This window comes from Eubalaena glacialis, chromosome 12 (genome assembly GCF_028564815.1).
Source record: "Eubalaena glacialis isolate mEubGla1 chromosome 12, mEubGla1.1.hap2.+ XY, whole genome shotgun sequence".
Lineage (NCBI taxonomy): Eukaryota > Metazoa > Chordata > Mammalia > Artiodactyla > Balaenidae > Eubalaena > Eubalaena glacialis.
Genome location: NC_083727.1, coordinates 95,778,933 through 95,797,022, shown reverse-complemented (window position 1 = coordinate 95,797,022; position 18,090 = coordinate 95,778,933). Strand labels below are relative to the sequence as shown.

The window sequence follows — 18,090 nt, the reverse complement described above, 5'->3', positions numbered from 1 at the left end:
TTCAATCTTGTCAAAATAATTGGAATTGTGTGTGCATATGACTCGGGGGGTTGTGAATGATGGCTGAAGATTTAAAATCACTTACATGCTGGTAAAGAGACTGCTATTAGCTGGGTTGACAGTAAAGAATATATATACAGTGACATAATCAGTATTGTTTCATTACTTTCTTCTTATCTGTCTATCTATCCATCCATCAGCCTATCTATTTATCTATCTATCTATCTATTTCTCTGTCCATGTATGTATGTATGTATGCATGTATCAATATTTATCTATCTATCCGTCTATCTTTCTGTCTGTCCATCTATCTGTCTCTCTTTCTCTTTTCCTCTATCTGTATCTATCTGTCCGTCCATCTATGTATGTATGGATGGATGGATGGATGTATCTGTCTATCTATCTATCTATCTATCCATCCATCCAACTCCTGTAAAACTGAATTTCTACTCAACACTTTTTTTGGTTCCCAGGATTCTTGTTCCATTGTAAGTTAAGTTCCCTAAATAGTCGATATCTCCATAGACCATTAGCCAGGAACCAATCCATCTCCTCTTCACATACAACCCTTGATGTGACTAATACCGACTCAGTTTTCTGACTTCAACTCAGAGGTGATATCTTCTGGGAAGCTCTCCTCTTTGCTGCTCGCTATTTTATTCCTTGAAATTAACACATAGTGGTGTACATATTCGTTAACTGCATGGATCACTGAATTGTACAGACTCCCTCTCAACCAAGCCTATTGTAACAGCCTAGCTGGTGTCTTGCATCTACACCTGGGTCCTTCAATTCACCTTCCAAAGTGTTGTTAAAGTGATCTATACTTTTGGAACTCAAAACTAATCATCTACTTCTCACGTTTAAAGCCTGTCCGTGGCTCATGGATGAATAAGGTAGAAGTTGAAAACCTACACCATGGCGCACAAGGTCATTTATAACAATCTCTAAGGATTTCTCCCATTTTGTTTTCAGCCCTCTCTCCCAACTCCTGATAGGAATCCTATTTTCCCTCCCCAAATGGGTATGGTTTCCCCAAACTCAAGAGGATATGTCAAGGTTCAGTGTTTTCTCATACTGTTCCCTTCTCACAGAACACGCTGCCCTTCACATGTACTTTCATACACTTGGATTAGCTCAAGTGCCATGTGTTTATGACCTATTTCCTAATCTCATTGCAGCCCCCTCTTTTCCCTGTGTTCTCACTGTACGTGGTGCACACCTCTACGGCAGCAGTGACACTCGAAGGCACGCATTCACTTACAACTATGTCACCCTGCATGCTCTCAATACTGGTTGGATGAGTGGATATACGTTAATTGGATTTTTTGGTGTTTGTTTTGTTTTGTTTTGCTTTTATAGCTATGTAAAAAATCTGTCAGTATCTTGTACCTAAAAGTATTTTAAAAATTTGTGGCAATGAATGAATTGCAAACAAAAGATCAGTAATCCCTTAATTTCTATATTAACTCAGCAAATATCTTAGGTTGTAATTACAAGTAGACTCTTAGATTATCCATTCGTAGAGGAGATATTTAAGAAGTTGGCGTCATTCAGATAAATAACAGACACTCAAAATATTTGCATATTTCAGGTAATACATTCATTGGTAACATTTCAATGATTTCAGAAACTAGATACTGATGTCTTAATATGTATATAGGAATGCACTGGATTTAATCCTCTTTAGTAATCGGAATGATCACTAAGAGAAATGCATGAGATTTTTCTTAAGACTTAAGGGCTGCCTTCAAATTACCCATCTCATTTTTTGAATGAGGCTATTCCCCTATAGGAGATTTCTTTACACGAACGTCTTTAAGCATCACAATTGTGTTTAAGCACATGTCAAATGATAGAGAAGGCGCCTCAGAACATCTTAGTAAAACAGAAGATGCCGCACAGCACAACACCAAGCCTACCTTTCTGCATCAGAGGCAGTGCCTTTCCTAGTCTGTTTTTGGGTGCTAGATCTTTCAGACTTTCTGGAGTGCCTGTGGAATGAAATGTTAAAGAAATACAAAATATATGATGAATCAAGCTACGGTCATCTCATACAATGATAAAAGCAATAGACATGAAAAATGGCAACTATTTTACCTAAATGGTTTTGTCAGTCCGTACTTTTTAAAATAAAATGAAAATAAAACCCAGAACTGGTACTGTGTGGAAGACACAAGTTTCCCAACAGGAGACACAGAAGCTGACACCCCATCAGTGTAGATGCGTTAAGTCTACAGTCTTGACGTCATGGGGGTTCCTGCTGGCAACTGTGCCTTCCTGAGGAAGAAACAAACTCAACGGTGAAACGCAGTGATGATAAATGTGATGACAGTTGTGGTTTAGGTGCTGAAAGACCACACACGGGGGAAGTGCCCTCCACTCTGACAGGTTGAAACTTGGTGCTACAAAGATGTTCTCCTATGCTTTTTCCTCCCCCAAAATTATGAAGAAAAGAGAAGAAAAATGCTCTAGGGAAACGTGTTTGACATAAATAAAAGTATTTAAAAATCAACTATTCAAATTACTTTAAAAAATTGTCATAAAGATACTTTTGCAATCATGTAGCATTTTAAAAACCTAATCATACATCACAAATCAAAGAACTAATAAAGTTCCTGATTTACTCTATGTTCTAAAAGTACGTATGCACATCGAACATTTGAAACCCAAAATGCATTTTCCTATAGAAATAATGCTTATACATAAAGTTTATCTCCCCAAGGCAGCTTACATATGTCTATTCAACCTAAAATGTGTCTGGACTACAATACATTTGAAAGAAATAAAAAAATTTTGTGGTCAAGAAACTCACTTATTTAAAACAAAACAGAGAAACCATAAAAACATTATAGTTTATCTTGATAATTGATTGTCTACAATTTATCCTTATTTTTATTTCCTGATATCCCTTCCTTCCAACGTTAAGGAGAAAACTGTCTTTTTTGGAGATATTATTAACATATAACATCGTATTAGTTTCAGGTGTATGACATAATTATTCAATATTTGTGCATATGACAAAATGACCACCACAATAAGCCTAGTCAACACCCACCACCACTAGCTAGAAATTTTCTTTTCTTGTGATGAGAAACTTTAAGATCTAGTCTCTTGTCTCTACTCTTTTTACTTATTAAGGCCAGATACTCTGATATCCAGCATAGGTCCAGACACAGGGATGCACATCAAAGTGCCAGGTCCGCGTCACAGGGCGCGTGCGCTTCTGGGGATGCCCGTCCCTCCCCTCTTCTTTCCCTGCTGCCACTTGCTCGGCTCACATGAGTTTGCCCTCAAACTCAGAATCTGGGTTTAGAATTCGGGTTCCAGCTGTGTATTCGTGAGACTTTCATGACTCTGGCATCTCGCTTCTGAGGAGGTGACAAAAGGGATGTGACAGAGGAGGGGCATCTCTCCTTACCACGTCCCTTGACTAGTTGGAAATCAGGCTATTCCCCAGGAAAACTCTGGGCCAGGACTGAGGGAGGCATCGCCTTATTTATCGTCATGACGATCCTTTGGGGGAGGGGTCCACCTCACAGATGAGGAAACAGGCTTGGGGCAGGCCACATGGCCGGTGGCAGAGCCGGGGCTAGAAGCTAAGTCCGGCTCTGGAGCTGCTTCTGTCACACACCGTCCAGCAAAGAGGGTGCACGGGTTGACTCTGACGCCTGCCCTCTGGGTGCACCCTTGTTCACAGAGGGAAGAGACCACAGTGCCAGGCACAGGCTGGGGCATGGAGGTGCTCCCTTCGACACTAGGGCGTACGTAGCTTGTAGCTACCCTGTTGATCGTGTGGTTGGGAGAGGGGACCGCAGGGTGCAGGGTAGCAGAGGGATCCTGAACACTCGCCTGCACTCAACGCGGAGCTTGTGGGGAAGGGAAGCAGCTCCTGAAGCAAAGGGAAGCGAGCAGGTGCAGAGCAGGAGGTGCTCGGGGCGGGGCGGGGGGCGGGGGTGGTGGCAGAGGCAGAGGAAGAAGGTCTGCAGACCCTGGGGCCTGAGCTCGAAATTAAACGTCCTATATCATCTGGGGAAATTTATGCTTGGCCCCAGGAGCGCCCAGGGACCCGGAGAGCCAGAGTCCCTTGTCCCCTCTCAGAAGAGTGAGAGCCAAGTGAGAACCCAGAGTTTAAGGTCAACTCATGAAGCTCACGGTCAGGAAGGGTTTTCACCCACTCACTCACTCACTGACAAATATCTGTTGCATGTGTATATATGCCAGGCACTGCTCTAGCTGCTTGGAATATGTCTGTGAACAAAGCAGACAAAATTTCTGCCTTCAAGCAATTCGTGTTCTAGTGGTAGAAGACAAACCATAAGCAAAGACAGAAACAAACAAAAAAACCCTCAAACAAGTAAATTGTATAACATGTCAGAAGGGGATCAGTGCTAATAACAGCAACGATGAACAGTCAACCAGGGCAAAGGGGGTTCAGAGATGTGGGGATGGAAGGGGGCCTGGGGACAGGTGTGGATTGCAGTTTGAAGGAAGATGCTCTGGAATGTTCAGGCGACGGTAGGTGGACCAGGAAGGAAAGTGTTGAGAGAGAAGGGTTCGTGGGTGGAGGGCAGGCACGAGAAGCACCTGCAGGCCTTTGTACCAACTTTCTACCTTCCTGTAGCAGAAAGGTGACAAGAATCTTTTAGAACTTCTCTGCTTTTCTCCTATCTCTAGTAATTTCTATGAGTCTGTCTAGACCCAACCGAGATCTTATTTCTTCTATAAAAATTTCATCTCTTCTGCTTCTCATCCCTAAATGTAATGGGTTTGGATGCAAGGCTGATCATCACAGTACCTGGTGATGGTGATAATGACAACCATGATGATACTAACGGTGTCTAATATTTACTAAGAACTTGCTGCATTATCTCACCTAAGCTCACCAATCCAACAAGGAGGTACTAAGCTTTCAGCCTTTATAAGAATAAAGAGATTGAGGCTTAGAGGGGTTAAGTCATTTGCTCTCACTCACATGGTCCTTACATGTCAAACTAAGAGTCTATAATCTCAATGTCCATGAACGCGTTGCATCTGTGGCATAAATGACACTGGATCATAGTAGCTAAAAGCACGGACTCTAGAGCCAAACTGGGTTTGATCTCTACTCTGTTTCTGACCAGCTGGATGATTTTAGTCAAGTTACTCAACCTCTCTGGGCCTCAGTTTTTTCCACCTGCAAAATGGCAATAATACTACTATCACCTTACAGATTTTCTAACTCTAAATATTTCAGTATTACTCAGTATTTGTATTGTAGTATTTGTAGTTTTTTGCATTATTACATAGAACAAGGATTTGTAGTGCTTTTAGCATTACTTAAAATAGGAAGAGATCAATGCTATAGAAGTATTATTTAAAATGATAATAATATATATTTGTTTCTTGACGATAAAGACTCTTATTCATGTGTAAGAGTATCAAACTCAATGTCCCATAACTGGATGACAAATATGCATGCAGAGGTTCATGCATCTAACTTTTGTCCTTGTTTTAGTGTTTAACCCTCTTGTTATGGATGCCCTTTTTTTTCTCTTCAAATGCCACAGAAACGTACTTTATTGTAGATTCTTCTAAAGATTTCTACAAAGGACATGTCTTTATAATTCTTCTAACCACTTAAAAGAATCCTCAAGTTGAGTTAAAATGACATTCACTTGATTGCAATAATTCAGTGTAAAGCAAGAATAGAGAAGAAAATAGAAAATCCTACTCTCTTTTCTACCCCAAATCCTAAGTTATAGCTATGAATATATTGTATGCTTTAAACGCAGCTCTTTCTTGGAATAGGGTCTTACGATACGTAAACAGGAGAGGTTAAAACCATCAATTTATATTCTTGTACCATTTCCCTGAAACTATTGATCATGTGATCATAAAATGGATCACAGTGAAAGGAACTACCTTCTGCCTTACACTACTCTTTCCTAAGTTCCTCATGGGCAGGAATTGTGTTTGGGTTATTACTGTAACATCAACACCCAGGACATAGTAGCTTCTCAAAAAATATATGTTGGCTAGGTGGTTAAAAAAGTAATATTTTGAGTATTCTACTGGAATTTGAGAGTCTAAAAGGTTACGACAAGTAAAAACCTAATCAGGGTTATACAGTTCAGCTTACATCAAATCAAATAAATTTAGACATAAAACTTGGCATTGTTTTCTGGTCTTTGGTAAAACCTAGGATACCATAAATAAGAAATGCCCTCTGGTTGCTGCCTTATGCGTAACAAGGTGTCAGTCATCATTACTGGCCCAACACGTGTTCATCATGACGCCACCAGGCAGCATGGACTCAGTTTTAGAGTCTTGAGGGCCATTAGAATTCAACTAGCCCATCTACAACCACCTAAATCTACAGATGAGGAAAATGAGGCCCAGGAAGGTTAAGTGACTCGTCCAAGGGAATATGGGCCTTCGTCAGTTGGTGAGGCACCGTTGTGGCCCATGGCCCTAGGTTCCCGCCCCCTCTGCCATCGAGTGACTTTGAATGACGAGGTTCGTTGGAGGGGTCCTTAGACAAAAGCAAACAAAACAGTGACAGCGTCTCCATCATGTCTTAGTTATTTGGGGTTTTAACATGTGTTCTGTTGAATCAAAATTTTTTATCATTATTTTATTACACGTAAAGAATGTTTCTTTGGTGTAGATGTGCAAGAATCAGAGATCCTGAGTTTTTTTTTTATTTCACAACTTACAGTTGTATGATTTTGGCCTGATGCCTCCCAGTTCACAGGGCACAAATTAAGGTCCTTAAAAGCTATAAAGGTATATTCAAATGTAAGGTATAACAATAATTATTGTATTATTAAATGGAAGCAAGAGTAATAATCAAAAAGTGAGGGTATTCCTAATTAAGTCTAATTTTCTGGAAGTTCCATTTTTAATTATTATTCTCTATTAGATAAAGTGTGAAGATTCATGAAATGTACTAATGAAAAGAAAGGCAATTGTTAAAATCTGTTTCTGGGCCACTTTCCTTTCCTCATCTATAACTAAATTCAGTTAGAGCAACTCCCTGAAGACACTGATAAATAAAACTTTTCTGAAGATACTACAATTCTATTAAAGTGGAAAATTAACATGCTAATAAAATGAAAATATAGTTTGTTTTGGGGAAAATGTAATAAATTCTACCACATAATGTTTTAATTATAATTAACACTGATATCGTAAGAATATTTCTGTCTATATTTTGGTTGCCTATCCAGATGGCTTAATGTGAAATGCAAATCTCCATCATCTTGTTTCCTCATAATTTTGGGAAGGAAAAAATTAAATTTAAACAGAATCTACCTAAATAAGAAATGTTCACATACGGTGAAGATGGATGCATACAATTAAGATATATTTACCCTTTTGTTTATTATTGATATTTATGTATATGACTATAGCCATTAAATAGACTCACTAAGTATTTCAGTACATGGGTACATTTCATTCATTTAAATAAAGGACATCTTTGAAAAGCACAGATGATGCAGGATGTTATAAAGCAAACAAAAATGATTAGTGATGCACTGAATTTATAGGTGGTTCTACATTAACTCTGCATCTACATGGCAAGTATCATGAATTCTGGAAGTGAAAAAGTGGGTAATTTCTTTATCTCATAAATATTTTCAATGGAGAAAGAAGATTCATCCACTTTGAATAAGAAGAAACCACTTGATATTTAAGGATAAAGATTCCTATAGGCAAGTAGCTGCTCCCAAGTTGCAAAAGAAATTAGAACTAGAGTAGCAGAATAATTCAGGAATTAATTTTAAACACAGTGGGATACTTTAATTTAAACTCCTGAAAAATAACGTTACTTTATCAAATATTTTCCATTTTATTTAAGTCACATTAATAACTTGCCTCCTTAAAAATATCATGTACACTGATGCAAAAGCATTCTCAATCAAAACAATGGAGTCAGTAACTTCAAGCCAATGAAGTACTAACATGCATCTCAAAATGTACCAAGTAAGAACTATCACCTCACATTTATTAGAATGGTCACTATCAAAACATTATTCTAATTTAAAAAGAATATGTTGCGTTTTCTTGAAAAAATATTTACCAAAAAGTTGAATTAGATGACAATAATAATACTAATAATAACAGTAATTTATACTTGCCTTTCACACTTAAGGGTGATTCATTCAATTGTGAGCACTAAACTCAGAACCTCAATGCTTCAGGGGTCTATTAAAACACAGTTTTTCTAACTTGCCACTCACAAATTTTGGTTAATTTGAAGCCACAAGTAGTTCTCAATTTTACTAAGATTCATAACAGAGTTAGGTGCACACAGGTTCATAAAAGTTACTATTTATAAATTAAAAGAATGCCATTTACAAAGAAATACTTTGTTATTGGAGTGATGATTCTTAAAATTTTCAGTATTTTTAAAATTTTGCAAGAAAATTTTCACTAGAATTTTAAAGTCACAAACATTCCCTGGGGTTACAAACTTAGGTCTTTTTCCCTCCTCATTGTTTTACAAAATCCTACAACTTCTAGGAAAATTCCTCCATCTAGAGAAACATGCTTCCATGTTAATTCCAAATAAAGCTATTGTACCACTTGAGATGACATCAAGATTGCTTACTGTTGAAATTAAATGATGGAGAAATGGTACATTAAAAATTGTGTGTGTGTGTGAACACACACACTGTGTGAAAAAAGATGGCAACTCAATGCTTTCCAACTTACTAGAGAGCTCTCTTAAGCAAATATTTACTTATTGTATTACTATGCTAGTTTCAAAATAATCAAATATGCCTTGATACCGGACATCCAAAGGCGATTATATAAATTGTCACTGATTTTAGAATATTTTTTTTTTAGCAACCAGTGACCTAGGGGAAAAGTCACCTGATGGCAAAATTCTTATGAACATTCACTGTCTCCAAATCTGACGCCATGTTCACCTCATGAATTGGCAGAAACTTCTGAATGAGTGAATAAAGCTAATAGGAGGTGAAATGCAAGTGTTGTGTTCCTGAGCGGTTGCCACGGTTACCTATGAATTTAGCATCACCTGATGCAGTAATTTCTCTCTCATTTTTATGGGCACTTACTACTCATATATTTTAATAATAAGAACTTATTGTAAATAACATTCTGTTCCCAACAGTAATAAATCATAGTATCAAGCCATTTAAAATGTATTTCCTTTTGTTGAACACAGAATTTACTTATAAATAAATCATAATAAAAAGTAAAATGTATGTTCAGAATTATGTATTAGGAAGCGTTTCCTTTAACAATCTTATCTAAAAGGACTATTTCTGCTTCTAAAATCTACCTTTAAAATTATATATAAAATCTATGAAATCAAATAACATAATTCACATGTTATTAAAAGACAACTAATCTTCAACTAATCTTCATCTCACGTATGTAAGAGCTAAAACTATTATTTGGATTTCCATGTTGCTTATCCTAAACCCAGATAAACTTACATTTATATTCACTACAGAGACCATCATACTTAATCGTCTTATACTCTAGCAATCATTACACAAGATGAAATCCAGAATAGTCTTTTATAAGAGGAAATTCTAAGTTCCTTGATGGCCATGACTGCTTTTCTTAAACACTGTTGTGAGTCTAGCCATTAGAATAGTGCACACAGTAAATGCACAAAAAATTTTTGCTGAATGAATGAGTAGCAATGTGGATGCACATTTAAAAATTTTATTTATACTATTATTTTATATTCTTATTTGAAAAGACTTTAAGTTTATAATAATTTTTAGATTGGAGATTTTACTAATTTTTCTAGTCCCATAAATTCTATCCTAGAGATCAGTTAGCAGTAGAAGGAACTAGATTTAAATTCCAAATACGTAAGTCATATTAAGAGGTAAAGGTCTTAAAGATTAAAGCATAATAAAATATTCAAAAAGCCTCCATAAAATACCACCTTGGGGTCCAACATTTGTAAGATGATTTATTAATCTTTTCTGAGTGACGGCGTTTAGTTTTTCTTTCAAATTGAAATATACTAAATAAAATGTCACCCATGTGTTGACTGAATTTCTGCTTCACCAGAAGAGAAGCAGCCAAAACACCCATAACCTTTTGTAGTCCTTTGGGAAACGACATGGCCTATGTATAACGGCCATCACAAAAGAGGAGAACTGAGTGAACAACGCCCAAGAAGGAAAACAAAGCCATGGAACTATATATTGTGGCACTTGTGACATCACAGCATGAAGTAGGTTCAAAGCACTGATGTTATTTTTAAAAACCTACCTTGTTGACTGACCCTAGCCCTGGACAATATTTGGCTTAAAAACACAATATTCATAAAATAGATAAGAACCAGGTATTCTGTCTTAAATCAGGGAATATGCCCCAAAGCCTAAACTTCATTATTAACAAAACAAGACGATGAAGATCAGATCATCAACCGGTATAACAAAAGAATAGGCTCTGTGATAGATTTTAATACATTTTAAAGCACCTGAGAATTTTAATGTAGTCAAGCGTAGACAAAATCCATAGTTAAATATGTTTCTAGAAAATCGAAACCCTAAGACAAATGCTCATTAAGAGAGAACTCTCCCACTGGACCCGACTTTATTGTGTTTAAACCATGCCCTATGCATGCTAGCTTCACTTCAGGGAACATTCTAAGGTGCTTTACCGGAGGTGGATGCATTTAGTTTTGGAATCACCACCTCTTGCGCTCTGGCCCCTAAAAGGAAGGCATCGTGACCACATGGCTCTTGGCTACCCTCCACTCGGTGGCCTCTGGAAGCCACCTGTCTGTGGGGAGGAAGTGACTAGTACCTGTCATTCTCCGGAGATGCATGCTGGATTTGAATCCTGGGGCTAGGAGGCCGTCTCCTATCTAGAGAGGGGGACCATCTACCCCTGTTTGCCCAATGAACAAGACAGGAAAAAACAAGACATTTAGTAACTCCTAAAATAAAAGAATATATGGAACAAGAGAACTGGAAAAGCACCCCAAAAAGTCAAAGTGTAGATTCTTTGCTCCGTAATTTACTCTTTATTTTTGCAGGCCTTGGAAAGATAAAGGACAATATTGTAAGAAAATAAAACTTGTAGCCTTACATGTGAATAGAGAAACAACTTATTTGGGAAGATGTTTGAAATCTCCTGTGTAATTTTGTTCCTTTAAATGTGGTGTGTGTCTGCAAAACTATACGTACACATAAATACATATATATAACTTTACAAAGATGCATCCTTAAGAATCAGGCAGATGTCTGAATAAAATAGATTTCAGAAGCCACCAATGCTTATTTGATACTAGGTCTTGAAATGACTGGATAAAGTGGCAAAGATGAGGTGTGTGAATTTAATACAAAGCAGAAGCATAGTTTAAGTGGAAGAAATAAAACTACTCTCTAGTGTGGAAACAACAACATGAAGAAATAATTCATGGAAATGCTACCAGTGAAGTCCTAACAAGTTTTCTGGGGGAAAACTGCAGGGTTAGTAACTGAAATGAAAAAATTGTGAGCAAAAGCCACTGATGGATAAAAGTGGGAAATACAGATAAATGCCATGGTAAAATAGCATTACCTTCAAAAAATCTTGCTAATCTTTACTTGCAGAGGTATCTCTCCATGGGGTAAACAGTTGTTTTCTTATTTCAGCATTTACAAGAATACTGTTTTTATGATTAACAGGTAAATAAAAGTTTGAAACTTGGTTCATTCTTTTGTTAAACTATCTTGAGATTCTGTCTCTGCATAACCACAAATTACAGACACCCGGGCAAATACTGAAAAGAGGCAGTAAGGGACTGGACAGCCCAAATTTGGAAATTTTAATATATTAGATATGAACATTTTAAGCAGGATAATTTCTCTGCGTATTGGCTTCTTCATATGCAACAAAGGATCACTGAATGGGGTTTAAGACTCCTCTAACTATACGATTTTATAATAATCCAAAGAAGACCAGTCGCAACATTTTTTTAAAAGCCATCTATTTTTGCCGTTAACTTGGCTTCGTGGATTTATTAGACAATCTGGACAAAAGCAGCAGAGGGCTATCAACATGTGACCAGGATACCTTTCGTCAGCAGGTGCCCTTCTCTGAAAGCCCCTGGGAAGCCTGTTTGTCATCACTCAGCCTTGGATGGATTGAAGGAGGGCTCTGAGGAAGCCGTGAAGCAAATAAAGATACTTGAAAGCAGAATTTGGGCAGAAGAGAAAACTGTGTGGCATGTCCTCTGGAATGTGTTATGCGTTTGTGAAATCAAAAACAAATTTGCATTCATTTCAAATTATTGAATTATTTGAAATGATTATATAGTTGGTCAATCCAATCGGAATGCTTGAAAATGTATCTTTGCACTTTACTGGCTTTTGTTCTGCAGACACAATAAAGAAAAACATTTCTAAAATAGTTGAAAACAATTATAGCTAGTGTTTTCCACATGAAATTGTACTCAGTCATGAGAAAACTTAAGGTGTTCTTTAAAAACACAAATATAGAGTCAATATGTTTTTCTTTAAACATTTTTGAAGGAATAAGTAATATTCACTTGACAAGATTATGAATAACCTTGCTTCTTGAGGCAAAATTCCAGTCCTTGTGTTTATTTAAACACAAAAAGTAAAGAAAAATGCTATAATTATGAAACATGCAGTGAAAGCCATGAAAGAGAGAGGTGTACGTTTAGAAACAAGGCATTGTGAATGCAAGCTATTAAAAGGTAAACTTTTAGAAATATTTAGCATCATACATGTATACCTGTGCACTCAAAGTCCTTCTAAATATGCTGATATGTAGTCCCAATAACATAAATGTTTGCTTTACCCTCATATCTTGGATATGATGAGAGTAGGATCAACTTATACCCAATTTTTGTCCAAAGAACAGACATTACATAAGCTTTAATATCATGCATTTGTGAGCTTGAAATATACTAACGTTTTATATGTTTTTAAAACGTGTCTAACTTCTTTCTCTGTTTCTCCTATCACACAGAAGGACCAAAATTAGAATCTTTATTCCCTTATTATTGAGCAAAACACACACCTTCCACGTCCGTTTTCATGCTAGAAGCGAACATGGCAGGCTACACTGGAGTCATTAATCACGAAACTGAACTAAAACAGCCCCTTCTTGATTTTTCTTCCCAACTGTCTTGCCTGCAGGTTACCTTAGTTGCATTATTAGTGCTTTAATCTCAGGTATTCTAAACTCATCTAAATTCAGGAACATCTATTTGTTGGGAGCCCATCCTTTTCTCTGTGCTCAGAACAGGAGGGCAAGGGTCACTCTGGTGGCTGTGGAACTGAAGGAACAGGCTGGGGCCTCCCCAAATAAGGGGCTACAGTGTCTTGTTTTGCTTTGTTTGGGCAGTTACATCAACTACACCCAGCACAGAATAAGTAATGAATAAATATTTGCAAATATTTAAGTAGATAATAAGAGGATAAGATTTGAAGTTTGGGGGTAATACTGGTAAGAAATAATAAGAAACTTAACTAAGAAATCAACAGCGGTAAGGGGACCCACAGAGGAGATATAAGGACATAGAACTGATAGTCCTCAGCAAGCAATGAAATGGTTCTTACATTGGGGCTCTTCCCCCAGCAAGGATATACCTTACAACAAAAGTGCGTGTGTTTAAATGTGTCATTTGTATGTATGCTTGCATATTTACACATCTTTCAGTGGTGCATACGTCCTGGCAGAGCAAGGCTAAGCAGCTTAACTATCTGAAAGAGAGATTATATGGAAATGCAAATCATTCATTCCCTAAATAGCACACACAAAAAATATCTGTGAAGTTCTGTCATATCAGACACCAAACCTGAACAGACTAGAGATCTGATTATACAGTACATATTTTTATTGTCTATTCCCATTATTCATTTAGTCCTTTGAAACATTTTCCCCAATCCTATTTTAAATGAAAATTAATATAGGTGCTTATACTTTGGAATAAAGTTTATTTATTTCAATTCAAGTTACAGTTGTTAAGTTTTAGGTAGGAACTTCCTTTCTCTTACGCCTCGTGTTTCCATGTGGAGGGAAATTCCTTCAAGTCCTACTTCGGGCCTCTCTCCACCCCAAGGAGGGAGGAGGGGGACTTTGTGTTAAAGAATCAGGCACTGATGACTTAGCCCTCTCTGGATTCCTCCTTCCAAATCAGTCTGCCTGCAAACAGCAAACACCACAGCAAATAAACCTGCACAGCAGCCTTCAGAAGGCAGAAGCCTCTCGTGGTTCAGAAAGCGTGGCAGCCTCTTGGTGTGTCACCAGCAAGCTTACAACCTGAAGTCCAGCTCCTGAACTTGTTCACTATATTTATGGTGATAATTAAATCTCCCACCTTGCAGTTCTTGGGTCTAGCTCACAATTGGACACAGATTTGGAAGCAGAAAATACGGGGTGTTTTTTAAGTTCCCCCAAAGCCCCAGATGGAACATTTACTAAGTAAAACATAATAATGCTATCGCAAGAGATGGCAAGGCCAAATATGATCCCTGACCTCCAGGAGTACAATCTAGGGGAAGAAACAAGCATGACTAAGTGAAATAGAATGTATGTAATATTACATGGGCCCAGAAAAGAGAGTTAATAATTCTGCCTGGCAAGGAAAGGCAAGCATGTGCGGGAGAGGTTAAGAGAAGTTTTATAGACGAAATGGTTATTTGACCTCCTCTTTTGAAGAATGAGGAGAATTTTTAGGCAGACAACAAAGGAAAAACAGTATTTCAATTTTAATGGGAAAAAGACTTGAGACAAAAACTAACAAAACGATTAATAGAGCTTATGAGAGATTAACGGGGCAAGAATGGCGCCGGAAGTGGGGATGGGCTATAGTATAACGAAGGTGGGGGTGGATCTGTCTTGGAGATTCTCGAAGGAGAACCGATAGGACTTCTTGTCTCATCAAATGAGACAAAGGAGCAGGAGAAGTATTTCCAGATTATGTGGATGGTTATATGTCAAAGCTGCCAAAGTAGAGGGACATTTCTGAAGAGAAAGCATTTTGCTGGCAGAGGACGTGAGGGAGACAGTGCATTTGATTTAGACTTTTGATGCACACAGGGCCTACCAACCACTGAGAAATTTCGGCCTGGTTTGCAGGGGAGGGTCTGGCATGACCAGTTACAGTGGAGTGTTGTCTTTATATGTATTAGTGTGGAAACTTTTATTTTAAGTTTATTTATTTATTTTTGGCTGCATTAGGTCTTCCTTGCTGCACGTGGGTTTTCTCTAGTTGTGTCGAGTGGGGGCTACTCTTCATTGTGGTGCGTGGGCTTCTCACTGTGGTGGCTTCTCTTGTTGCGGAGCACGGGCTCTAGGCACGTGGGCTTCAGTAGTTGTGGCACGCGGGCTCAGCAGTTGTGGCACATGGGCTCAGCAGTTGTGGCTCAAGGGCTCAGTAGTTGTGGCGCACGGGCTTAGTTGCTCCGCATCATGTGGGATCTTCCCGGATCAGGGCTCGAACCCGTGTCCCCTGCATTGGCAGGCGGATTCTTAACCACTGCGTGACCAGGGACGTCCCAGTGTGGAAACTTTTGATTGACAGACATATAATTTCAGGGATGGGATGGGCAGGGCAAAAGAGGAAAGCTGAGGGGGAGACAGGGAGGAAAAGCAGCCTGTAAAGGAGACTGTCTTAGCACAGAGGTGTTAGGGAATTTGTAGAGGATGCTGAAGAAAGGAGGTTGTTAGATTTCTGGAAGAGGTCAAGGAAGAAGATAAAACATCCGAGGAAAGGAATCATTCTCCAGTGGCTCTAGAAATCAGTGTTTCTGAACACATAAGCAACATTCTGTTGTAAAACTCGGGAAAGGAAAGGTTAACAGCAGGCCTGTAACTCACTCCTTCCAGATCAGGGAACAAGGGGGAACTGATGACCTCAAGCTGACCTTGACACAGATGAAGGAAAGTACAGTGACCTTGACCAGACCTCCTTGTAAGCATGCAGTGGTATTTGCTAGAGAAAAGATAAAAGAGAGTCCTTATCTATTCAATGTCTTCAGCAGGATACAACTAGTCTTTCTAGATCTTTCACTGTAAATGAACTCCAAATTTCCTGACTTATGGGTCACGACTGGATGGGGCAACGGGGTAACCCCTACGTATTTTTGCTAGTTGTGTAATCAACAGAATATATTATATAATGGAGATGCTCAAACACAGAAATTACTTCCTTTGCAAACAGTGTTTCCACGTGCCTGTCTCAAAATTCATCTGTTAACCTGGGCCAAACTATCCTCATACGGGAGAAAAGGTCGGCCTGATGGTTTTGGGGTCCTTCGGGAAAACAACATGCTAACTGTGTCTGGTGCTCCTTTATCTTGGAATCATCAGTGAAGTGTGGTGTGGGGTACTGAGTCTGCTTTAACAATTTCATCCTTTGTACTAACACAGAACTTCCTTTGCTTTCAGAGTTAGTGAGGATACTCCAGAAAAGGGCATTAAGTAGGTATAACAGCATACACATGTTCATGAAGATGGTTTAGAATCAGCAAATTGTTTGACCTCGATAGGTTACAAGGCTGTGGAAATACTGATATGTCACCATCTCAAGAATACGAAGTTATGTCTTTAACAACTTTTCTATAATGTCTTATCTACTATGTATATGTCAGGCATTGGTCAGCTCTCTGGTCAGTCACAAGAACTAAGTAACCTGGAAAACCCTCAAAGCTTCCCCAGTTCCTACTCTCCTCATGTCCTGTCTGGGGACTTACAGGTGCATCTTCCAAAGAGCACAAAGCCCCCACTGCTGGTCCTACTCTGTCCTGTTTCGAAGCTGCTCAGAGGTCTGTGTGCAGAAGGCCGGCATCCTCCACACCAAGACACACCTACAGCATCTGTAAATTTCCTGATGAGAACTCATCTCACTTTATTTTCTTCTTGACAAAAAATTGACCCCAATAAGTTAAAGAACATTAGTAATACCAATTCCAGTCCTCTTTCATTTTTTTTCAAGGGGAAATTTAGTTTTTATTCAAGAGATAGAGTGAATGTAGGTTTCAATCATATTTTCTCTTTTTCTATCAAAAGTACGTATCATAAGTGAGTGCACTCAGACTTCACTATGACCTGTAAAAGAATCGTGGCCAGATTATTTGTCTACAGGTTGGCCTGTTCTAAGGGTATTATCAGAGATGAAATTCACCAATACATGGATCTGTGAATTCTCTGGCTTCAGTGCAACAAGAAAACACGTGCTCGACCAGCTTCAGCAACAGAATAAAACTGTACTGTCCAAAGTAGTAGCCACAAGTGGCCAAGGAGCACTGTGAAAAAAGGAATGCAGAATATCTCCCTAACAGTTTTTAATTGATTATATGTTAAAATGATAATATTTCAGATATATACTAAAGTATTAAAGTTAATTTCATATTTTAATATGGCAAGCAGAAAATTTAAAATTATGCATGTGGCTCAAACTGTATTTCTCTTAGACAGAACCAATATAGATGATATTTAAGATGTTAGGGTATTGTTGTAGTCAGAAGATTCTGCTGACTTCATTCTATCCTTGTTTTAACACTAACATATAAGGAAATAATAATAAGTAAAAAAATATAAAAATATTTTTTCTTGCTAGTCTTGTATATATTTTTGGAGGGTAATATACAACTAACGAGAATAATGAAACAATTTCAATTGTGATTTTAGAAGAGCCCATTCAACTAAAGAAGAGCCCATTTCAACTAAAATTTCTTCTACAAATGTAAAGAAATACAAAAAGTTAGATTCCATTGTTTTCTATTACAAATTCTGCAAATACAAAAGAATATAAAATTAAAAAGTAGATTTTTTTAGTAGAATCTTATGAAGACACTAAAAAATGAACATGTCTACCTGTACCAATCATTAAATTCCAGAAATAAACATCTCATAAATAAATGAGTAGAATCAGACCAGAAAGTTTGCTAAAGGAAAGCTTTAAGCAGCCTCTGAAGAAGAGGAAAAGTGGGTTACATTAACACAACTAAACATTTTTCTTCAGGATTTGTGAAGAGGTAGTATGCAAATTTCCAGTGAATAACTTCTAATTGAAAAGAGATAACAATTATAACCAAGACTATCAATTATAACCAAGTTTACTGGGAAAGAAAGTTCCACCACAATGGA

The 18,090-nt window shown here is 37.9% G+C and overlaps 1 protein-coding gene across 5 annotated transcripts in view; it reads right to left on the bottom strand.

Annotated features, from left to right (window-relative positions):
* The window catches only part of RIMS1 (regulating synaptic membrane exocytosis 1), a 469,742-nt gene that overhangs the window by 120,252 nt on the left and 331,400 nt on the right, over positions 1-18,090 (bottom strand). For 3 of the 5 annotated variants that reach the window (XM_061206788.1, XM_061206789.1, XM_061206791.1), the window contains one exon: positions 1,923-1,994. The exons of 1 other annotated variant lie outside the window; for it this stretch is intronic. In XM_061206788.1, coding sequence (XP_061062771.1) covers positions 1,923-1,994 — 72 coding nt within the window. Of the gene's footprint in view, positions 1-1,922; positions 1,995-10,788; positions 10,873-18,090 lie in introns of all 5 variants that reach the window. One more of the 5 variants, XM_061206793.1, reaches the window with a different exon arrangement.